This window comes from Micromys minutus (assembly GCF_963924665.1).
Source record: "Micromys minutus genome assembly, chromosome: 18".
NCBI lineage: Eukaryota > Metazoa > Chordata > Mammalia > Rodentia > Muridae > Micromys > Micromys minutus.
In genome coordinates, this window is record NC_137953.1 from 41,981,750 (window position 1) to 42,005,384 (window position 23,635).

General features: G+C 46.1%; 1 protein-coding gene across 1 annotated transcript in view; it reads left to right on the forward strand.

The window, feature by feature from the left end:
• Nucleotides 1–23,635, forward strand: part of CREB3L2 (cAMP responsive element binding protein 3 like 2) — a 118,812-nt gene that overhangs the window by 84,104 nt on the left and 11,073 nt on the right. The window contains exons 3-8 of the mRNA XM_080932160.1: nucleotides 1,034–1,209; nucleotides 2,576–2,663; nucleotides 5,474–5,658; nucleotides 8,243–8,389; nucleotides 9,344–9,402; nucleotides 10,424–10,492. Coding sequence (XP_080788286.1) covers nucleotides 1,034–1,209; nucleotides 2,576–2,663; nucleotides 5,474–5,658; nucleotides 8,243–8,389; nucleotides 9,344–9,402; nucleotides 10,424–10,492 — 724 coding nt within the window. The remainder of the gene's footprint in view (nucleotides 1–1,033; nucleotides 1,210–2,575; nucleotides 2,664–5,473; nucleotides 5,659–8,242; nucleotides 8,390–9,343; nucleotides 9,403–10,423; nucleotides 10,493–23,635) is intronic.

The following is a 23,635-nucleotide window of genomic DNA, read 5'->3' on the forward strand; positions in this document are numbered from 1 at the left end:
TGACCCTTCTCCTTAGAGGAGTATTTCATCCATTTCAGCCAAACAAATCCACGACTTTCCTGGAGGTCTGTGGAACATCTCTGATGTCTAGTTTATTTGAGACATAGGTAGGGAATCAGAAGGGCAGAAATTAGGGATTAGGAATGAAAGGGGGAGTTGAGGTACTTTTGACTATACTTATTTATTTTTAAATAGCATATTTACTTGGTTTAAGAACCAAAAAGTATAGCACGTTAACATTTTTGGAAGTGTTGTTTTGTTCTTTCAAGACAGGGCTTCTTGGTGTAGCTCTGGCTATCCTGGAACTGACTCTATAGACTAGGCTGGCCCCAAACTTAGAGATCCTTCTGCCTCTGCCTCCTGAGTGCTGAGATTAAAGGCATGCGCCACCACTGCCTAGATTATGTTTAAAACACATTGAAAAACCTTCCCTCCCGTCTTATTCTCCACCCACTTAGCTTCCATCTTGGTATGCTCAGGAAGTCCGGGGTACCAGCTCTTTTTCCTTTACTGTGATCAAACACCATGACCAACACAAGCTGCAGAAGAAACGCTCTGCTCAGACTTATGGTTCCAGAGGGTCAGAGCCAGTCATGGCGTAGAATCATGGTGGTGGGGACAGCTGAGAGCGAAAGGCTCACATCTCGAGCTGTGGGCAGGGAGTACCCTAGACATGGTGTGTGCTTTTGAAACCTCAATGTCACGTCTTTCCCCCAAGCCCCCAGAGACAGACTTCAAACAGTTCCACCAGCCAGGAATCAAGTATACAAAGGTCCAAGCCTAAGGAGGACGTTCTCATTCAAACTACCAGACCCCTTTCTAATCTTTCCCCCGTGATTCTTCCAGCCCCTCCGGCTTGTCCTGTACACAAATAGAGATTGTTGGTTTTTGCCGTTCGATTCCTTATCCGTGCGTCTCTCCCCTCACATACCCATTTCTGTTCATTCTGCTCTCCTGTTGGAGCTTTGGTCACATGACTCGCTTATACCTGATGTCCCAGTGTGCTGACCTGTGGCTTGTCCTTTTCCCACAGAGGAGGTGGAGAATGAGAAATGGTACCTGTCTACGGAGTTTCCTTCCGCCACCATCAAGACAGAGCCGATCACAGAGGAGCAGCCCCCAGGACTTGTCCCTTCTGTCACTCTGACCATCACAGCCATTTCCACTCCTTTTGAAAAAGAAGAGTCCCCTCTGGATATGAATGCTGGGGTATATCCAGTTTTCTTAAATATAGATTCCAAAAGGTAGAGATCTTTGGTCTCCAGGGAGGCATTTATCCTAGGAGATACGTGAATTGGAGGGAGAGGAGCTATAGAAGTTTGCATGCGTTCATGTGTGTATGTATACATGAGTGTGTCAAGAATATGTGGTTACCAACATTGATTGTGACAAATTTCAGAGGCATTGTGTAGAAAAAGCAGTATCAAAGCTGATTTCGTTTCTTTCTGTAATTGCCCCTATGAAATTAAACACACAGATGAGTATCCTCAGTAAGAGGAGAAAAGTTCTCCATGGCGTTGATTTTATTCCAGTGAGAGAGGAATAGTAGAGTCCACAGTGTTTGTTTCCACGGTGACGATGCATGCTGGTTCTACACAGAGGTCCCTTTCCTAGTCCCCTGCTGAGTCATTCACCTAACCCAGAAATATCCCACCTGCTGATTCACACATTCTGCAGTACTGGCGATCAGAAGAGGGCAGGAGTTCCCTCTTTGCTTAATTTAAGCCCATCAGGTCTAAGTGCAGAGCCTCACGTGTGTAGCTCCAGACATAGACATGTAGTCACATCTATCAGCAAGATGCAGTGTCTGTCTGGTCCTGAAAAGGTAACACATTGGGAGAGGCTCAAGCACCTGGCGGTCTCCTCACTAGGGAGATCTGGGTTGCAGCTGACCTTCGGATTCCTTTCTCAAAACCTCTCTGGGTCCTGGGAGGGCTTTCAAGATCTGTATTAGTTTTCTTGAGCCACAAGCCCTTGGCTCACTTGATTTGTGTGTGTGTGTGTGTGTGTGTGCGTGCGTGTGCACTCACGAGTGTGCATGTACATGTGTACATGAAATCACTGAGATTAAAAGAGCATGGTGGAGCCCCTGGAACTGGAGTTATAGGTAGTTGTGAGCTACTGTGTGGATGCTGGGACCTGAACCCAGGTCTGTAAGAGCAGCCAGTGTGCTCTTTCCTGCTCAGCCACTTCTTCAGGCCTCAGTTGGTCTTGAAGTATGTATGTAACTAACCGTTCAGGATCCTGTCCTCTTGCTCCCTCTCTTATAGTTAGATATCGTTCTCAGTCGTTGAGGAGTCTGAAGGGAAACCATGTATCCTGAGGCACATTGGCTTATTGCAGGACAAACTGGAGGCTGGTGATTCTTGAAATTTTCCCCAGAATGTTTTACCATAAATGTCTTTATCATAACAACAACAATAATAACAGACCCTTGATTTTAACTAGAGCTGGCAGATCCCAGGTTTGGCTGTGGGAAGATACAGCCTATGACTCTAGAGTAAGATCCATGTGACAGCTAGCCCCTGTTTCATGAAGGCTGTTACAAGACTCATGTTTGAAATTCCTTTTCCAGGGGGACTCTTCATGCCAGACCCTTATTCCAAAGATTAAGTTGGAGCCGCATGAGGTGGATCAGTTCTTAAACTTCTCTCCGAAAGAAGGTGAGCTCATCGCCCGTCCCTCGCACACTCACGTGCTCACTCTAAAGGAAAGGAGACACATAGAGCATAGGGTTATAGAGGTCGCTGGCTGAACGGAATAATCCTGTTCTTAAGACAGTATTTTGAAATCCAAACAGTTACCTAATAAAATTATTTCTCAACATGTGTTTTATTTTCAGCTAAACACTAGTGTGGTTTGATGCTTACCAAGGGTGGGCTTTAGACACATTATTAACGGCTGTGACAGAGGCTGGTGAGACTCACTTGTCCTTATACCCGCCTGGCATGAGCCCGTTCTCCCCCCACAGACACACAGCAGTCCACAGTGGTACTGGCTTAACTGAAACTTGAGTTTTAATCCTCTGTAAACAAAGTTGTAATGTGTCTACACAACTGGGGTGTGTTCTGAGCGGCTCTATTTGAGTGCTGATTGGAATGAGCTCCTTTCCTTGGTAATGTCCACGGTTCTGATGATGATGTCCCTCTTTGGGCTTCTTGTCATTCACTCAGAACCCAATCGTGCCATTCTTGGAATTGCTTACTTTTTGTTTATTCTCCACATCTTTTTTTATTTGACATTTTTTGAACTTCCTCCTCTGTGTTTTTCCCCGGGAGACCAAGTCGCGATCCTGGACACAGTCCCTCCACCACAGGAAGTTCTCCGTATCTTATTTATACAGAGCACGGAGCCTGCTCTCCTTAAATCTGTGTCTGTTGGTGCTACACCTTCCTTTTATTTACATGCTCAACACATGTTTAGATGTACAGTTCATGCACGATCAACAAAGAAGTCAGTGTGCACAATTACAGAGAAGGCATGTGTGAACATAGGAGTATAATTTACCTTCGATCCTCTAGGACCTGCCTTAGGGCTGGGTTTGAGACCATTGAATCAGGGTTGGCCGTTCCTATCATCATCCATCTGCAGTGTACCGAGCCTTGGTTTCTTTGCATTACACAGCCCACATCCGAGCCTTTGAGCCTTATACTCTGCTTCCGAGTCATTTCTTTCATCTTTTTGGCTGCTCACCACCACCAAATGCATTGAGTTCTTTTTAGTATGTTGTGTTGTGGTTCAGAAAGTGTTAAAAAAAAAAAAAAAAAACCTGAACAGTAGATCCCCATGGTGGCGTCAGGATCTAGGGTCACTGGAGGAGAAATGGCAACCCTTCCATGTTATCCTAGATAAAGACAGAGGAAGAAACTGGATATATTTGTGTACATCAGGATTTCTGGGCAGAGGAGCTTGCTGTCCCCCTTCTCCTGCAGCCCAAGAGCAGCATTTCAAACGATGCTTAGAAATCTGATCCTGAGGCACCTATGGCCAGAAGGGCAGGCTTTTCCTGTCTGGTTCTCTCTTGTGGGCTACCGGCTGCTTAGAAAGGAGGAAGGCATAGCGGATCCTTTGCCAGGCCTGAAGGCAGAGAAACTTTTGGTGTCCTTGGGACTTCAGCCGGACTCCCCAGTAGAGAAATCTGATTCCTGAATTTTTTGCTGTTGCTGGGTTTTTGGTTTTAATGTACAGCGTCATACACTCATGGCATAGGGGAAACCTACTAACATGTAAGGAATGCCAACTTTCTAGCCAAGCACATGATGTGTGAAAGGGGCATTCTCAGCCTTCCCCTGAGCTACTCAGGTTTGTAAAGCATGCAGGGGCCCTGTGGATATAGAGATGCTGCATGAAGCTGGGGTGAGGGGCCCTTAAGTGTAATCTTCAGCTACAGTGGCTGGCAGAACAGAAAAATCTCAGAAGAGAGAGAGAGGAAGCCCACTAGGTCTTTGTGCAGGAGGACCCCTGGTGATTTCCCTTTAGAAGCTCATTCCAACTGGAGGTGCTAGCTGGAGTCTCGTGGGTGCTCTCCACCCTGGTAGTGTGTCCTGAAGAAAGGCTTTTGGGGGGAAGGCATCTTGCACCCCCATTTCTTTTTCCCATGACTACTTATCTGTCTAATGGTGGATGTTGGGTTTCTGAACGAAGAATGCCTGGCCTCCAGCCTGTCTGCAGGCCCCACCAGCAGCATTCCTCTGGAAACAAAGAGGGCTTTTCTCCAGGAATTCCACAAGAGCGCTCAGGTTGGCAGTTTCTTAAAAGATTGTTTAAAAAAAAAAAAAAAAAAAAAAAACCTGCCCACTGCTAACACGCTTAGCATATCAACCTGTGTAAACATCTGAAAGAATACAGTGGGGTGTGGTGTGCAGCTCAGTTGACGGAGGGCTTGCACATCAGGCAAGACGTCCTTCATTTTACCCCCAGAACCACATTAAACCCAGTACGGTGGTGGAACTCACATCCAATCTGAACGTCACAGAGGTCTGGGCAGTAGGATCAGAAGTTCGGGGCCATCCTCAGCTTCCCAGAATTCAAGGCCAGACTGGAATGCATAAGAGCCTGTCTCAAAATACGTCACAAAAATAAAAGAGTAAAGAAGCCCAGTAAGAAGTCTTCTCAACACCGGGTTAGGAGTCCCCCAGCATTGCAGGCTACCCCTAGGGTCATTCTTCTGTTGTGGTCTGAGCGCCTATCTGCCCAGAGTACTTTGTGCTGAGACTAGTAAATTTAAGTCTGTGCTCACTTCGCTCGTTGTCCCCCTCCCTCTTCATACAACGACAGCACTACTGGGCACGCTGTTCCTCACCTGGCCCTCTTCCCCTCACGGCATCAAGTCTTAGAGAACTAGGTCAGCCCAGAGAGAATTCCCACTCTCTGCACCTACCCCGAGTCTCCCAGTGTGGAGATCCAGGTTGTGTGTTTGACTAGCCCCTTGAACTACCCTTCTGTGGCTGAAGTGGGCTCTCTGTGTCCGCAGCCTCTGTGGACCAACTGCGCTTACCACCAACACCACCCAGCAGTCACAGCAGCGACTCTGAGGGCAGCTTAAGCCCCAACCCACGCCTGCATCCCTTCAGCTTGTCTCAGGCGCACAGCCCTGCCAGAGCCATGCCCCGGGGCCCCTCTGCCTTGTCCTCATCACCACTCCTCACAGCCCCACACGTAAGTATCTGGGGGGCCCTTCTGTGGGGGGTCCGCGTTCCTCTCGGCCTAACTTTGCATCCTTGTAATGGAAGCTTTGTTGAATGATTAGCCGTCTCTGTTCATGCTATGTGGCTGTAACAAAATACCCAAGACTTAGTAAGTTAGGAAGGAGAGATGTTTATTTTGGTGTACAGTGCTGGAGGTGGTGAAGTTCTAGAGCCTGCATCTACTTAGCCTGAAAACAGAAGAAGCAGGAGTGGGAAGGATACATTGCAGAGGAGGCAGGGAGGCTGTGTGGCAGCATATCCCCATGGTAACTAATCCCGGTCCAGTGAGACCCAGCTCACTTCTGCAAAGGGGCATTGATGTGTATTCTTCATGCCCACACTTCCCTATGGTAGCGCACTGGAGACCACGCCCCCAGGTGGGGAACAGACGGGACTCAAGCTGTAAGCCGGCCAGTGTGGTCACAATGCTGGAGAGCATTTCTATAAAGACCTGCCTACAGACCTCAGGAATCCTTTCCAGTGCACATCCAGTTCTTCTCTTTCGTTTATTCTCCGGGAAGCCTCGGGCATAACATTTTTTGTTCTCTCCCCCTCAAAGTCAAACCACAAACATTTGCCATTAATGTGGAAGATCCTTACTTAATGGGTATTAGAAAATGCCTTTCATCTTTTAGATAAGCGTTCTTGGGTGAAATTGGAAAAGAAAGTGTCTCTGAGATTAAGTTCTTTGATGTCAAAAGCTCAAAAACAGTTTAATCTTCGCCTGTATTTTGGGGGTTGGGGATCTTAACCCTGGGTACTACGGTACTCCGGGCTCACCGTACATCCCAGACACAGGTAAAAAGGAGGGGCAGCAAATTCACATTTTATTGTTCTAAAGAGGGAATCCAATGTCTATGAAGTCTTCGGAATCACAAGCTGGGTTTTTTTTAAAACTACACCATCATGAATAACAGATTTTAAACATAGTATTTTACTCTTTGAGAATTTCATGCATACAGTATAGCAATGTATATGACTAAGAAGTATAAATGAAGTGTTGTTAGAAGGAATAGGAACCGTCAGCACAGTTTGGATAGTTTTGAGAAGATTCACTGTCCCCACACGTTTTAGATTTTAACACCATGTGACCATCATTAAGAACAAAGGCTTTCTTCCCTTACCATCCCTGCCTTCTCTGTTTGAACCCGGGTTTCACCGTTCTGTGTCTGCATTGCCACTCCGTACTCCTGTTAGCGTGTCCCTGCTGTCCGCAGACCCCTGGAGCCCAGTATTCCCTCTTGTACTGAGCAGCTCCCCCTCTGCTGTCTCAGCCTCCTGCTCTGGGCGTCCATTGCTCTGAGTCCAACGCTGACCTGCCAGATTATCTGCCCCGTCCTTGTCAAGCATCATGTCTCCAGAGAGCAGCGTTCGAGTCTCGTCTTCTCCTCTTAACCTCCCCTCATCCCATGAACTCACTAAAAGTTCAATGCTACTCCTGTCAACATCTCAGCTTGGCCTTGAACTGCTAAAACTCCAGTCCTACTGTCTTGATGCTAAGCCACTCCAGAGATGGGGTTTGTTTTCAGTCCTTGGTGGCAGGGAGCATGGAGATCAGTCACTCGTGAGTCATTGTGTGTGACTAATATAAACACGTCATTGTGTTCTGGGCTAAATGCAGCGGACTGTGCCTCTCATCTTCATTGCTGATGGGCAGTGTAGGACTGTCGGAGGCCTGAATTTCCACGGAAAATGCCTGCCGGTGTGTGGGGTGTGTTTCAATGAAGGGACTTCAAGCCCCTACGTTGTAAGGGGAGCGGAAGAGAAACTGTGGTATGGAGAAAGCTGATGATAAAATTAGCCCTTCAGTAGGAGAACAATACAAGTCTTGGATGAAGCTGAACTCTGCGGAAGTTTTCCATTACCACTAGGCCTGCAGGGACGTGGGGTGTGAACTCTACACTGTTACTTCCGCCTAAGCTAAATGATGGGGTATTCCCTGGGGGAAACAGTGGGTAGAAGCCTCTGCGGCTCTCCCTTTGACCCGAATGGAATAGTGGGGAGGTGGCTCAGCGGGTCAGTACATGTACCCTGCAAGCATGAAGACTTGAGTTCGAATCACAAGCACCCACATAAACCCATGACTGCCTGTATCTGCATCACCAGCCTTGGGAGGTTGAGGCGCGTAGATCCCGAGAGCTACTGGTTAGCCAACCTAGGTGAAGACAACAGGCTTCTTGTTCCGTGGGATACTCCTGCCTCACTAAAGAAAAGCAGAGAGGAATAGAAGATGCCAGATATCCTGTACTCTACATGCATGCACCACACATACATACGCACATGAATACATGCATATGCACATGCATACATACATATACACACACAAGAATACATATGTACATGGCACACAGTACTCATGCCGCACACACATATGTAAATCAAGAGATAAACCACCCACGAGGGTACACCGTCTCTGTCTTTGCTTTTACATCACCTATGTCTGACTCAATGCATAAGAGGCTCCCGCTTTCTGCACCGTGAGCTTCTTCGTACCCCATGTCGGGTCTTCTCCAGTCACTCCTCTCTGACCTTTCTGTGCTCCCTGCTCTGCACAGAAGCTGCAGGGGTCGGGCCCGTTGGTCCTGACAGAGGAAGAGAAGCGGACCTTGATTGCCGAGGGCTATCCCATTCCGACCAAACTGCCCCTGACGAAATCCGAGGAGAAGGCCCTGAAGAAAATCCGCAGAAAGATCAAGAACAAGGTGAGCTGTTCCACTGCAGGCATTTCTGTGACAGACGGGACAGCTGAGCCCCAAGCCCCCACCCCCAAGGTCCTGTAGTCAGGTCAGGAGCATAGACACTGGCTGCCCACCATGGGTGTGAACTCACACCAGTATGTATAGTCTCTGTGTATAACACCATCTCCCCACCGTGGGTGTGAACTCACACCAGTATGTATACTCCCTGTGTATGACACCATCTCCCCACCGTGAGTGTGAACTCACACCAGTATGTATACTCTCTGTGTATGATAGCCTGTTCAGAGGCAGAAGGAGAGACAAGAATCTCTCTTTATCTTTCTTTTTAAAAAAAATCTCAGACTTTCAGTTTTTATGACGCGTATATTTTCTTCTCGTTGCTCTGTATGTAATTTATAAGCAAATACAGTTTTATGCAGGGATTACTCAAGAGCTTGTGTTGTTGTTGTTGTTGTTGTTGTTGTTGTTGTTGTTGTTGTTAGTGGTCTGTGATAAAAACAAACTTCAGTAAGCCGCCTGAGTCTCGGCTGCCTCCAGAGCTGTGGCGCAGAAAAAGGGAGCAAGAGAGGAAGGCGACAAGAGAAAGAACCCGAGTTACACCTCCTCGCCCTCCTGTAGAGCCGGCAGACAGTTTATACATATCCAAGCCCAGCTGGATGGTTTTATATTTAATCAAGCCAGCTGAGGTCCAGAGAGCTGACATCATTTTTCAGAACTATTTCAGCCATCAGTCTGTGACCCAGGAGTTTGTCGGCGGGTTGGGGGGGGGGTGTCTGTCTGGGCCGGAAGCAGAGTTGGCAATAAGTAGGGGGAGTCCACAGTTTAAACAAAGGGGTGCTGGCCACAAGAGGCTGGCTTTGCTGGCCCCTGTGCAGATGGCCTCCCGGGTGCCTTTTATTCACTCCCGGTTTTCCTTCAAAAATGGAAATTCATTTCCCCCCCTCCCCGATTTCACAGATTTCTGCCCAGGAAAGCAGGAGAAAGAAGAAAGAATACATGGACAGCCTGGAGAAAAAGTAAGCCTGCTCACTCGCCCGGTGTGTTCATTAGGTCAGATTCACCAGGCAGGGTGAGAGTTCTCAGTCTGGCTTTGTGAAAGCCCCTCCCAGTGCATCTGCAGTGTTTGCCTGCCCCCTAGTGGTCATGTTGCAGGACTGCTTATGACTGTGCTGTGTGAATCCCAGCTTTCTGACCAAGATCTTGAGTCCTTCCAAGCTTCTAGAGCAAGCGTTAGACTTTGACATTCCTGCATCTTGTCCACAGAGAAGCCCAGCTTCAGCCTACAGGGGCAGTGTTGTTTACCCAGTCCCTGGCCTCAAATGATACAAATAAGACTCTGCTGTTTCCTGTACTCTGTGGGCAGACAGAATTTTTTCAAAAACACAGGAAGGCAACCTTTGTTCTTTTGAAAGACCCGGAATGCCCCGAGGGCTCAGAGAAACTTGTGAATTGAGGACCATCTCTATCAGCCCTAGATAGTTGTGTGATTTTGAGGTAGAAAGGAGGCCCTAGAAGACCCGCCAATGAGCCTTTCTCATTTGTTCACGTGAGCTTCTACGGAAAGCTGTCCTTCTATAGCTGGTTTAGTTGTAGGCAGTGTGGCATCGAGGACTCCCGTTCTGTTCTCTTGTGTTCCATTATGTCCTAAAGGCATCCACAGTCAAGATTATTCTTGTGGGTCTCTGTTCTCTGCCTCTCTGGGTATGTGGGCTCCGGCACATCACTGCTGTGGGTTCTGGTCCTGCCTGCCTTTTACCCAGGCTCCAAGCTTTGTATCACTGGCCAGCAGTGCAGCTCCCTGGTGACTCCACAGCCTGTGGTCTAGTGATAGGTGAGATCAGCAGGAAGAGGTGGGGAACCCGATTGAGATGCCGGATGGGGTTTATGTGTGAGGAGAACCTTGACCTGCCAGGTTGCCCCCGTGGACCCTCGGTTTTCCTCACTGACTACCCCACCCCTTTCTCCTCGACGCCAAAGCCCCGGGCTGAGCGATTGCCCTGTGGAGAGTATCTGAGTATCTCTGTGCTCTCTCCTCAGAGTGGAGTCCTGTTCAACTGAGAACTTGGAGCTTCGGAAGAAGGTGGAGGTGCTGGAGAACACCAATAGGTAAGTGTGGCCAGGGGAAGGGGCTGCAGCCCACATCCAAAGCAGGAGGGACAGGGATTCTCCACCTTTGTCACCACCTACCTGTTCCTGCTTGGTGGACTCCCCCATACACACAGCTGTAAACACACAGGCACACCCCCATACACACAGTTGTAAACACACAGGCACATAAGCCACAGAATGTTCTTTACTTTTTAGTAGTTGGTAGGGAGGGTGGTCGTGACAAGGACTGTTATGAGGGAGTTAAAAAGGATCGTGGCTCAGTCACAGGGAGTGTTTGCTTAATGTGCACAAAGCCCTAGGTTCTCATCCGGATCACAACAGTGATGAACCAGTGTCTGAAAGGGGGCTTAGAGCAGAATAAATAAAGCCCATAATTCTGATTCTCCTGAAATAGGGAGGTTTAGGGCTGGACAGGAATGCACTGGGATGTGGTGTCAGTTAATCCGAGTAACGCTCATGCTTATGAGTGTAGTTTTGTAAGCCAGCTTCCGAAAACCTAGTGACTCACATTTCAGTCCCATTTGCAAACATTAGCTGTGGCTCTGAACTGATTAATTCTTCTGACATTTTCCCTGTCAGTTACTGCTTCGACCACATTGTGGATCTTAGCTCACTGTTCTCAGGAGACGGAGTGAGATTATCCCTATTATCTATAAGATATATATCCCTATTATACCGATGAGGTCGTGGCACCCAGAGATGTTGAGGGATCTGCCCAGGATCGCTCAGCAGTTTAATCCTGTGAGTTTCAACAGAGAAGGATCCGATTGGGTTGACCTCTGGTTCCGGAGCGAGGGGTTTGATTCAGAATGTGTGTTCATGGGCTCACACCGGCTCTGAAAATGCCATCAGTCAGAGAACCATGACACCCTTAGTGAATATAGGTCCGGTGGATTATAAGTCCAATAAATTAAGCAGGGGGAAAAAAAACAAAACACGTCATTTGGAACTAAGAAAATATGCATCAGCCATTACTGGGGTCAGCCTGATAACAAAATGTCAAAGGCTACATAGGGGTCTGATTAGATCTCTTCTTGTGCTTTCAACAGCAACTTTACATTTTAAGTCCGAGTCCTGTACCTCTCTGGGGTTTTTTTGTTTGTTTGTTTTTGTTTTTTGTTTTGTTACAAGAGTGGGCTGAGCAACTTGAGCTGTTGTTTGTGGGAATCAGCTAGATGTCTTCTTGGTAATCTGGAAGGGAGCTCACAGAGGGGAACGGGTGCCCTTTGCACTGACTGCTGTGACCTCAGACCTCCAGGCAGGATTGTCCTCTCCTCTCCCTCCCAGCGACATTACCCCCAAACCGATGGAACTTCCTCTCACTGTAGGACTCCATTTTTGCTGCTCTTCCCTACCCCTCCCCGTCTTCTTCTGGGTCCCCACTTCCATCCCACCACCTTCTGACCAGCGGAGGTGACTTCATGGCTTGCTTGCTTCTCTGAATCCCGCATCTCAGCCACTTCCGGAGCATGCGCTCTCCAGCCCTTCCCTTGCTGCGGTGGATGCGCCGTGTTTCCCAGTAAGAACAGATTTGGTCCTGTGTTGGGGGAAGGGGCAGGAAGAAGCCCTGCAGCATTATTCTTTCAGTCTGTGTCCTGGGGCCTGTCCGTCCCGGCTCCGCTGTTAGTCCTCGTGTTGGCCACACGGGTGCAGCAAAGCCTCAGCGGGGCCGTGCTGGGACCAGGAAGGAGCCTGTTGAGGGCTCGCTCACCGGCTACCTGACCTAGGAAGAGGTCTCCTCCCCTCTCCATCTGGTGGCACTTGGCTGTGTGATTCCTTACATATCAATTTTAAAATGTGTCCGGACTCCCAAGTGCTGGGATTCTGGGTGTGCACCCCCACAACCAGACTGGGCCTTTTTTTTTTTTTTTTTTTTTTGCTTATTGGCTTAAGTCAGGTATCCACACAAACTGTCGAGGTTTCCATTGCGAGCCTTCTTATCTTTAGCATGCAGATCCTCTTCCATGTCTGTATTTCTTAGTACAGAGCCCAGCCAGTCATCCCACTGGCCCTCAAGTTCAGCGCGCCTGTGGTCCTGTGTTTACTCTGGAATGCTTTGCTTTAGTTTTGAGTTTTGTATGAATCCCTCCTAGGGTCCTCTCATTCTCCTCAGGAGGTATGTAAACACTCATTTTCTGGTTATCAGTTTCCAGTGATTAGATAGATCAATACATAAGGAATTTAGTCTATAGATGCCAATCATTTTTCCTTCAGTTGTTAGCAGGACATTTATATTTAATAATGTTGTGGGGGATTTATGCATGTATATGCACTGGGCTGGGGAAGGAATGGAGGCCAACAACTGAAATCCACGTCTTTTCTGTTGTTCTCCCCCTTGTTTTTTGAGTCAGGGTCGATACCCACTGAATCTACCCTGCAGACTTGCCATTTCTGTATGTTGAGTGTTCAGGGAACCCCCAGGATCTCTATCCGCCATACTTCCCAACTCCAGTGCAGAGCTACCTAGGGCATATGGCCACACCTGTCTTTGGAAGGAGCACCAGCTAGCCACATTCTCCATGTTTGCATTGCAAACCCTTTGCCCTTGGGCTTGAACCCATGCGGTGATGAGTTTGTAATCCCACTGTTGGGAAGCAGGAGACAGATGGGTCCCTGGGCTCTCTGACCTTTCAGCATAGTCCAGTTGATTCGGCCAGTAAGAGCTTGTCTTAAAAAGTAAGGTGGGCTTCTTCTGAGGATGACACCTCTGGCCCACACACACACACACACACACACACACACACACACACACACAACATTTATAATAATACATATGTAAACCTCAAAATTCTTTGATTTGGATCCATCATTACTTTCTGGGATCCTTCATACATACATGTTGACGTTATGCATATTTTTTAAAGACTTATTTATTATATATAATTCAGACACACCAGTAGAGGGTATCAGATCTCATTACAGATGGTTGTGAGCTGTGGTTGCTGGGATTTGAACTCAAGGCTTCTGGAAGAGCAGTCAGTGCTCTTAACCACTGACCCATCTCTCCAGCCCACATATTTCTTAATTTAAGACTTTTCATTGAACAACATACACTGTGTTCGTTCTCCATAAATATGTTTACTGAATCTTCATCTGAAGTATTTTCATAATTCCCTCAGGACGTTGGTGTTTGGCCCTCCCCCAACGGTGGCTGACGTCTTTAACTTTACCTGGGTATACTGACAGATAAGGCTGGACATTTCTGAGTGTCATCATTTAATACATGTATACACTGTGCAGTGATCACTAGAGTTGAGTCCGTCACACCCCCACATATGGTTACCTCTCTTTTCTCTTTCGTGCAAATGCTTTGGATCAAGGATTAGCAGAAGTCTTACTGCTCCGACATCAATTGCAGGGACCTGCTATACACCGTCAGCTCACAGAACCTTTTCACCCTAAAGCCCTGAACAAACATCTCCCTACTTCCCCAGTTCCCCAGCCCTGGGGACCAGTTTTACATTCTTGTTTCTCAGTTGGAGCCATGGTGGCTGTCCCCAGTTTGTGAGCCTCTTGAGTGCCAAGAGCCACCATGGGGTCCTTTCTGAGCCTCTATGTGCTCTTTCCCACTTGTAGTTCAAACTTAACTTCCAGTGGACAACCTTTACTGGTGGTGATGGCTGGTACTTGGCTCCTTATGGTCTTCCCACAGATACTGTTATCCAGGACCTCCTCAGGTTGTCCTAGCCAGGACCCATATTTCATGCATTCTGGCTTAAGAGGGAAATGCATAAATGAGCCGTTCCTGCTGAAACAAAGTCTGGGCAAGGTGGAGCTGCCTTCTCACGTCTTCTCTCCTGCCCTCCTGTCCCTGTTTCTTGCAAGGGCCTCCACAGTAACCAAAATGACTATGATGTAAACACTAATAACCCCGTGCCCCAGCACCAGCTGCGGAGAAGCAGGTGGCAGGGGAAGCTTCTGGACCCGAGTCACATCACATGGTGTTTGAACTGAGCACAGGCCTAGGCCGAAGGAACACACAGCTGTGTTTGTGCTGCCGTTGATGCTTCTCCTACCGTTGTCCTTTGGAGGCAGCTGGACAGAAGTCAAAACAGATGACAAATGGGGACGGGGATCTGGGTTGCAAGACGTGGGTGGGGGATGTAGAGGGACCTCATTGCAGATAATGTGACACAATGAGGGAGTATTCATCACTCAAGCAGAGCAACGCCTCTCCAGGCCAAGATATCCAGATAAGAAGTGCCAGTCACCTCTCCTAGCCAAAGATACCCAGATGAGCAATACTAGTCTGGACTCGTTTGCACTAAATTCAGCAAGCAACTCCTGGCATGTTATTGATTTCTAGAGGAAAGGACCTCTGTTTCTGACCTCAGGCAGGGCAGAGATCCCTGTTCCCTCTTGCTCCAGAGCTGACAGGCACATGGCAGGAATGCACCTTCGTGACGCCACCATCACTATGGTGATCCACTAATTGCATGCCATCAAGGAAGATGGAAGTGAGATGCTGTCCCAGAGGACCCTTCCCCCTAAGCTCAATCAGCGAGTGTATTTGCTCTTAGCGGTGCGAGCCGGCGCTACTGAAGACCACTCAGCTGTGCTGGGCTATCACTGACCTCTCGGGACGCAAGCTTTCTCAGGAAGGCCCGCCCTTGTCTCACTCCTGAGATATCCTCCTCTTCATCCCCTTGGCCACTTTGCCTGACTGATGCACATCTGCCACCCCACCCATTACAGGAAGGTATTTCTAACATTTACCACTTGTTTGGTTCTGCCTCTAAAAGGCTGTGGGATGCAGTCTCTCTCCTCCTGCCCTGATTTTCGACTCTTAGGAACTTGGTCTTACAATGCATCTTAGAGAACGTGTTCTCCTGCTAATCAATATAAGCTCCAGTGAGGTTAAAGTCATCGAGATAATTGAAAGTAGAAAGGGACTGCAATTCAGCCACTTGACTTTCATCCTGAACTCTACCTGCCCCTCCTGCTGCTGTGCTGCCCTCTCCTCCACCCAGCATGGGGCAACTTTCCACCTGGCCAAGAAGGCCTCTGCTTTAGAGAACTCAGCTTTCCCCTTCCCTAGCCACACCTTCTCCATGAATTGTCAGCAAGACCATAAGGATCAGTCTCCCCGGAGCCCTCACTTCGTGCTGGTACCCAGGGTCTTGGAATTCTCTGTTCATATGCTCATAACCCATTTCCAGGATCTATGTGGGCTTCTATCCCAAGTCTGTTCTCTGATGGGTGAACTAGAGGACCAGTGGGGTCTTTGTGAAGGGTGTGTGTGTGTGTGTGTGTGTGTGTGTGTGTGTGTGTGAGAGAGAGAGAGAGAGAGAGAGAGAGAGAGAGAGAGAGAGAGAGAGAGAGATTGGAACTGAGGCAGGTGTAGGCGGTGGTCAGGAGGGGTAGGGTAAGAGGGGAGAGAGGTTGAGGGTGCTCCTTCACAAGTGTCAGGCCTGAGACTTCACTTGACTTTCCTACAGAAGATCTGCCGTTCTCAAGTCCAAGAGGACTTTGTTCTGCCCTGCACAGCAGGCAATTTGACCACTGACACATCTGTATTAGTTCGTTTTGCTACCACATTCCAGGAAAGATCCTGGTGGGCACTGCCCCCCATCCCCAGTGCCTAGGGCTAAGAAGGACATGGGGCTTAAGGATTCCCTCCTTCTTTAGCAGGTTGTAAATAAGCCTGCTTTTTGGCCCAGTGATAGAGATTACTTCCGACGTTAGGTTGCTTGCCCTAATTAGCCCTGAGAACTGGCCCATATGAAATGGCAGATAGACCTGTCAGTCCTGGCATGGCCAGAGAACAGCACCTGTTCCCTTCCTGCAGGAGTTACTTTCCTTGGCTGTAACAAAATATCTGATGAAACCATATTGAGTTAGGAGTTTTACTTTAGCTCGTGGTCTGAAGCAATACAGTCAGACAGGAAGAAGAAGATGCGGTAAGAGGGTGAGGCAGGTGGCTCTCTGCTGTCTTCTGACTTTCAGCCTTGGACCGACCACCCACCATCAGGGTGAATCTTCTCACTTCAGTTAAACTTCTCTGGGAAGACTTCTCAACACCCCCAGAGGTGTGTCTCCTCTAGTGACTCTAGTTAGGTTGGTGTTGAAGGATAACTTATACGTCTGATATCTTCTCAGCATACTGAAGAGTGCTGTCCTTTTCTTTCCGGGTGCTGTGGGGTAGGGTCCAGGGTGGAAAAGAGGGAAACAGGTTCAGCTTGGGTCCAGGTTAAGGATGTTGGGGTGACAAACTGGGAGTCCAAGAATTCCATAGTCACACAGTATAGAGAAAACCACAAAGGCAGGCATTGACAATGCCTTCTCTACAGAGTCAGCCTACTTAAGAATAGTTCAAGAAAAAAACCTTAAGACTTATGGCATGTGCAGGACCCTTTGCTCAGGGGGAGTGGGGGATGAGTAATTTGGTCAGCGATGAGAATCACCCAACTTTACTCTTTAACCTTTCCTTTAGTGAGTCCTCTGAGTCTACTCTTCTTGGTCTTCAAACCCTATGTAAGAATTTCTAACACGAGCTGAATGGTGGTGCACGCCTTTAGTCCCAGTACTCAGGAGGCAGAGGCAGGCAGTTTTCTGAGTTCAAGGCCAGCCTGGTCTATAGAGTGAGTTCCAGGACAGCCAGGGATACACAGAGAAACCCTGTCTTGAGAAACAAAACTCCTATCACAGGTGTTTTTAGTTAAATCTGCAAGGGTTTGCCTGGGTCCTGCCTTTCCCGGGCGGTCTGTTAAGGTTACAGAGCAGTGTTAGTTTGCACTATCTTTGCAATTTCTCCCGACACTCTACTATGTCTTCTGTGCCTAAGTTCCTCTCATCTCTTTTGGACCAGGTACTGGCTGAGCCCACCCTCTGCCATCTGTAAAGGAGCCACTGAGGACAGAGAAATTACCCAAGTTGCATTCCTCTAGACTTTCATCTTAGTTTAATTCACTTTTCATTTCTCCAGTATCTACACCCTTGTTTTATGCACTGTGTTTTCTTTTCATATGGAAATATCTCAAACTTCAAAGAGTTGTTGAGAGCTCTACCATAGAGCCCCCAGAGTGATCAGACAGGCATTTTATTGTGCCTTAGTTTAGAATAATTTAGAAATCTCATAAAACTGGCAAATAATTTAAAATTCTCTTTTGTGTGTTCCTAGGGCAGTAGGCAATATTGTAATTTAGAAATGCTCTCTGGTACTTGTAAAACAAAAAAATATAATATAGAAATCCCTCAGAAAGAGGGCTGGAGAGACGACTTGAGTTAAGAGCACTGGCTGTTCTTCTGGAGGACATAGGTTCGATTCCCAGCACCCACATGATGGCTCACAACTTTTTGTAACTCTAGGTTCAGTTACAAAAATGGGATCCAATGTCCTTTTCTGGCCTTCACAGTCACTGTACATATGCAGTGCAAAATATCCATGCACATAAGATAAAAATAATTAAAACAAAATAATTCACTCATAAAAAATAGGAGACAGTAGTATACCATACTACCATATCCTCTTTTTTTAGGCCAGAGTCTCACACCTGGCTTTCAAATAACAAATGAAAATAAACCATGGGCATTAAAGTTTGAGAGCATTAGCTGTAGTTGTCAAACTTTAGTGTGTGAGATATTGAGATAGTTCAGGTTCCTTATGAAAGGCCTTGATGGAATTTCTAATTGTTAATGTTGCATCCGGCCATCTGATGCAACCTGATGGGGTAGGTGCTTTGGCCTTTGGACTTTTTTTCTGGGGCTTAGACCTTGCCAGACACTAGCTCTAAATGACTGGGCGGAGGTGTGTGGGAAGGGCAGCACTTGGATGACTGCAGGTGGGTTTTGCTCTAAACAGACTTGGGTGCTTACCTATTCCATTGAGACCCTGATTCATTGGTATAGTGTGTGTGTGTGTGTGTGTGTGTGTGTGTGTGTGTGTGTGTGTGTGTGTATGTGTGCACATGTGCGTGCATGAGTATGTGTCTGCACGAGCATGTTTGTGTATGTACTCACTAGTTAAGGTACACTGAGACCTTTTCTTTGTAGAATCTCTTCGTGTTTTATATTACCTACTGTTGTGGAAGTAAGAGTCCTGGTGCCTGCCCAGGAGCTCTCTGGATTCAAGAATGAAAGACACATGCATATGCCAGTTTATTTTGATATGTCTTGATTAGCTTGATGGCTGGGCACCTTTAAACCTTCCTGCTGATATCAAACACTCCCCGCTGGTACTCTGAACTTAATACCCTCTGAATCTACACTTTATTGGATAGCCCATCCCCTCACCCCTGTAGGGTTGCTTTCCATTTATGCTACATTTCAGCCATCTCTCCCTCCTCTTTCTTCTTGGCATGCTCTGTTTTACTCCTCATGGAAAACCTGCTTTTTCTCCATTCTTCCCCGGGAACCTAGAACTCCCATTTTTTTCAGCCTGCCCAACTGTTGGCCATTGTTTGTTTATTGATCCATCAAAAAACAATTGGGGACAGGGGCCTTCAGCTTTTAAACATACTGATTCCAAATTTTGGGGGCTGAGTTAATACAAAGCATTAGGACCAATTCCCAACATCTCACCCTTTCTACCCAAATTTTAAAAACACCAGCAAGAAACCCTTCTTCTCTCAGGTATAAACTGAGCATAACCATAACAATTATGGAAACTATAAAGTATATACAATTAGCATTTAGGCCATCATATTTGTCAATTAGATAAAGTATTATTTATACTTTATTTTATAATTAGATTTATCTGTCATTATACTCCCTTCTGTCCTTAAAAACAATTAAATCAAAATTTATATCTCTGTCCTTTATTTATCCGATTGTGGCAGGCAGCTTCTATTGTTTGTCTGTCCCTGTCTTTCTCTAAGCAGCCAGTCTCATTGTTCAGCAGGGGCTCTCAACATCTCTAAACTCAAGATCTCTGTATAGTTTTGAACCATGGGAGAAATCTTCATGTGGCTTGGGCAAATTTTCTAGCCTATTTAAGAAGCCATTTCTCTGCAAATCTTAATCTAACATCATGGCTTGTGTGTATTTTGTCTGAGAATCTCTAAATAATTTTTTAAAGTGAGTTCTTGCCCCACGTTGGGCGCCATCTGTAGCAGTTAATTAGTTAACTTGATCTGAGTTCCTGGCTGGTCACATACGTGCTGCACCTGCCCATAGAGCTGTCTGTATCCGAGAATGAAACACACACACACACACACACACACACACACACACACACACACACACACACACACTCGAGCACGCCAGTCTATTTTGATATGCCTTGGCTAGCTCAGGTCTGGGCACTTCTAATCCTCCCCATGACTAGCTCTCCTGTGCTCCTGGCTTAACACCTCCTATTTTTATGGTTTATCTTTGTTACCCTGTTACCTTCTGGGCAGTTTCCCCCATGGGGCCACTTTCCCCTTCCACCTACATTTTGGGTGATTTTTCTTCTGTAGCTTCTAAACCCAATCCCTCTGTCTCTGAGTCATGACGAATCTTCCTTCTTCTTTCTTTCCTATCCTTCCCAAGCCCAGGAATCCTAAAAGTTCTGCCTCTGTCTGCTCTGCACAATCATTAGCTGCTAGCATCTTTATTTACCAATCAGAACCAACTGCGGACAGGGTCCCTCAATGTCTTATGTGTAGACACTTGAGAAGGTAGTTTTGGAGAACAAAATTAACATAACACAAGCAGCATTAGGCCAAACCCACTTCACCTAAGGCATGTACAACACATAAACACGTGTGTGTATATAAGCTATAGCTAACTAATATGTATATATTATCCACTACTGCTAGTTGCTGTCAGTTGTTCCCTGACATTGTATTTTCTGTTCGATTTCATTGCTTTAAAATGATGCAGCAGCCACAACCCAACTGATCTCGTGTCTCACTAAGAATCTGGAAAGCATCTCTCTAGGCACTTATACGAATATTAAAAAATAAAAGGTTTCATCATTTTCTGAAGGAGGCTGATTCACCTAGAGAGTGAAGGTAGACTATGAGATCTAATCGCAGGTGTGTACACAGAGAGGGCATGGGGTGAATCTCCCACCTCATAACTGGGATGTATCAGTGTATTCTTTCTGATTTCTGAATCCAGTGGAAAGTGAATTTCCTGACTATTCAAAGGCTACACTAGCTGTATATCTTTTTCACTTTCTACTGCTCCCTCTCCATCTTGGAAATGAAAGGTATAGAAGAAAATAAAATTAAGCCAAATATAAAGATAACATACCAAGCCATTGATGTATTTTCCAGTTCCCGCAAGAGTGTGTCTTGTATTTTTAAAGCTTTTGAATGCTCTTCCCAGGTGTTTGTTTGTTTGTTTGTTTTTATGTGCTGTGTGGATTACAGGGTGATGTTTTATTTGGGCCAAGGCTGTAGCTCCCCTTGACTGCTCTTTTGTCAGGATATATATGAAGATAAGCCACTAGGTTTATTTTTACACTTCACCTTAGGACAACAATCTACATTTTTAATCAAGCTGGACACCCCAGTTTAACAAGTTGTGAAAAATCTTTTGGCCCAGATAGAAATGTATGTTAAGAGTGTTTCTCCCTCTAAATTAAGACCTTGATCCGAGAAGTCCAAGAATTCATAAAGTCATAATGTCATAATTGGCCTTGCTCACTGAAGATTCAAAATACAATAGCTATGGGCAATGTGAATAGAGCTTCAGAGGCAACACTGGGCTGTTTATAGAAGTTTTCACAGCTCTAGTATTTCTGTTTACTTGATAGCTTTTCTTACATCAAGTCCTGCAGGCTGGTTGACTGGCTGTTGTCATCCAAGTTTGCAGTGTCACACTTGGTGACAGCTGTCCTTGTGGTATCACAGAGTGTTCTGCATCACATCGAATAATGTATCTATTATGAGGCCTTCCCGAGAAAAATGCTCTCTTCATCCCCGGGCCACTGAAGAAATACCAGTGCCTTTCAGAGATGCATTTGCTTTAGCAAACCAGATTTCTCAGCCAGAGTGAGTCTTCCATGATCCCGTTAGCTGATGTGGTTAAGGAAGCTAGCTTTGCTTAGTTGCTGAAGCACACAACTTAAGTAACTTGATTAGAGGCACAGAGTTGTCATGGTGAGGTCTAAACTCTGTATTCACAGCCAGTCTTTTATCCTGCCATTCACTAAGCATCACTAAAGCAATCCATCTACTTGGCATCTGAGAGAGGAACAGGTCTCATCTTTCTTACTTATCTAAATAAATCCTGGGTTTGACTTCCTGACACCTCATGTTGTGCATCTGAACCTCTCTGTCTATCACTTGCATTGTCTTTAATACACGCATAGCATAAAAGGTGTCATTTCCATACATACCTCATTGTACTTGCTTCTTATTCGTTCTCTTCAACCAGTGTTCTCTGTCCCTTTCTGCTTTCTAGTCACCTGTATTCATTACACTTTCTCTCCTCTCATGATCCCCTCTCTACTTTCAACACACACATACATATACACATACATGTACATATTTATATACATATATGCACATATGCACATTCACATATATACCCATATACAGATACACAGGTGCACATATATACCCATATACATACACATATGCAGATAAACATATATATAGTGTACTGAGGTATATATATATATATACACACACACACACACACACACACACACACACACATATATATATACATATGCCACAAATGTGTATATATGCACATATACACACAGATACATACATATATGCACAGGTGCACATAGTCACACAGGTACACACATATACACATGGGTACTAAATATACATGTATAAATATTCATATACATATTTATCCATTTATATATAGGTACATATATACACAAATATGTATCTACACAGACACATATGCACATATACTCATATGTATACACATAGGTACACATATGTTCATGTATACACATATACAAACAAGCATGCATGTACACACAGGTACACATATTTACAAATATACATATGTACTAACATGCAGCCACATACAGATATACACACAGACATGTACACACAAATACACATGAGCATATGATCACATGCATGTATATACACATGTATATATATTTGTGTCATTAATACTGTGCATTGGCTAGTACAAAACTCACTGCTATTGGACTGACTGTTACTATGGTGCTTATTTTCACCTGGGTCCTGCCACAGTTCTCCCTTCTGTGGTTATTTGTAATAGTTACATTTTGTGTCTAATGGTGCCCATATCACTCCACGGGGCTGCTGTCTTTATCACATTAATGTGACTGGATGCTAATTTAGAAGTATGTTTACTGTGACTTTTCTTAGGCTGTTGAAGAAGGGACTATGTTGTCATGTTGGAAGGTATGCAAACTGCCGAGTGGAGTAGTTTGGGTTGCTACCTTGGCCCAGGGCTCACAAGTCTCTGAGGCGAGCACTCACCACTGTAGCAAGGCAGTTCCTAGAACTCACTCACCTCATTTTCTTGGGGTGGCGAATGTTTGTGTGTTTTTGTAGGATTCTACAGGAATCCACCAGACTATACTGGGTCACAGGAACTTATGCAAATCCTTGAGGTGGATGAGTTAGTCTGCTTTTCCCTGTCAGGATGCATCAGTGTTGCAGAATGGTTGGGCTTTTGGAGTATTGCTTGTTCATGCATACACGCATGTGTACACACACAGACACACAAACACACACACACACACACACACACACACACACCTCCAGCAGGAAAAGCAGCAGCAAACTACATGTCATCAATATGTTGCCTTCTGCCAGAATTCTAAACTTAAGTGTGTATTTGAAACTACAGTGTTTGCTCATCTTAAGGGCAGAAACCAGGACCCATTGAATGACCAGTTTCTCTTAAGCTGACTCAGTGTATGATCATCTTTGAGTCTGTAAAGAATAAGCTGACAGATGCCAAGTGAAGACTCTCCAGTCAGTGAGCTTAGCCTTCCTGGCTTCCTCCAGCCAGGCTTCAGCCATTTCCCCATCCTTAGAGCATTTGGCATCTGTAGCTGGGAGGGCTGTGGTGGCGTTGGCTTGGAACTTGTTCACTCATTCTACCATGGGGCTTTAGGGGTGTTTTTCTTGCTCGACCTCCCTTTGCAGGGAGACCTGAGGGAATATTTGTCTTAGGAAAGGGGGTGCTAACTCCAGTAGTCTCAACTAGAAATTGGAAGGGAGGCATATTTCTGTTGTCCTGGGGAATCTGTTTTCTCAGCAG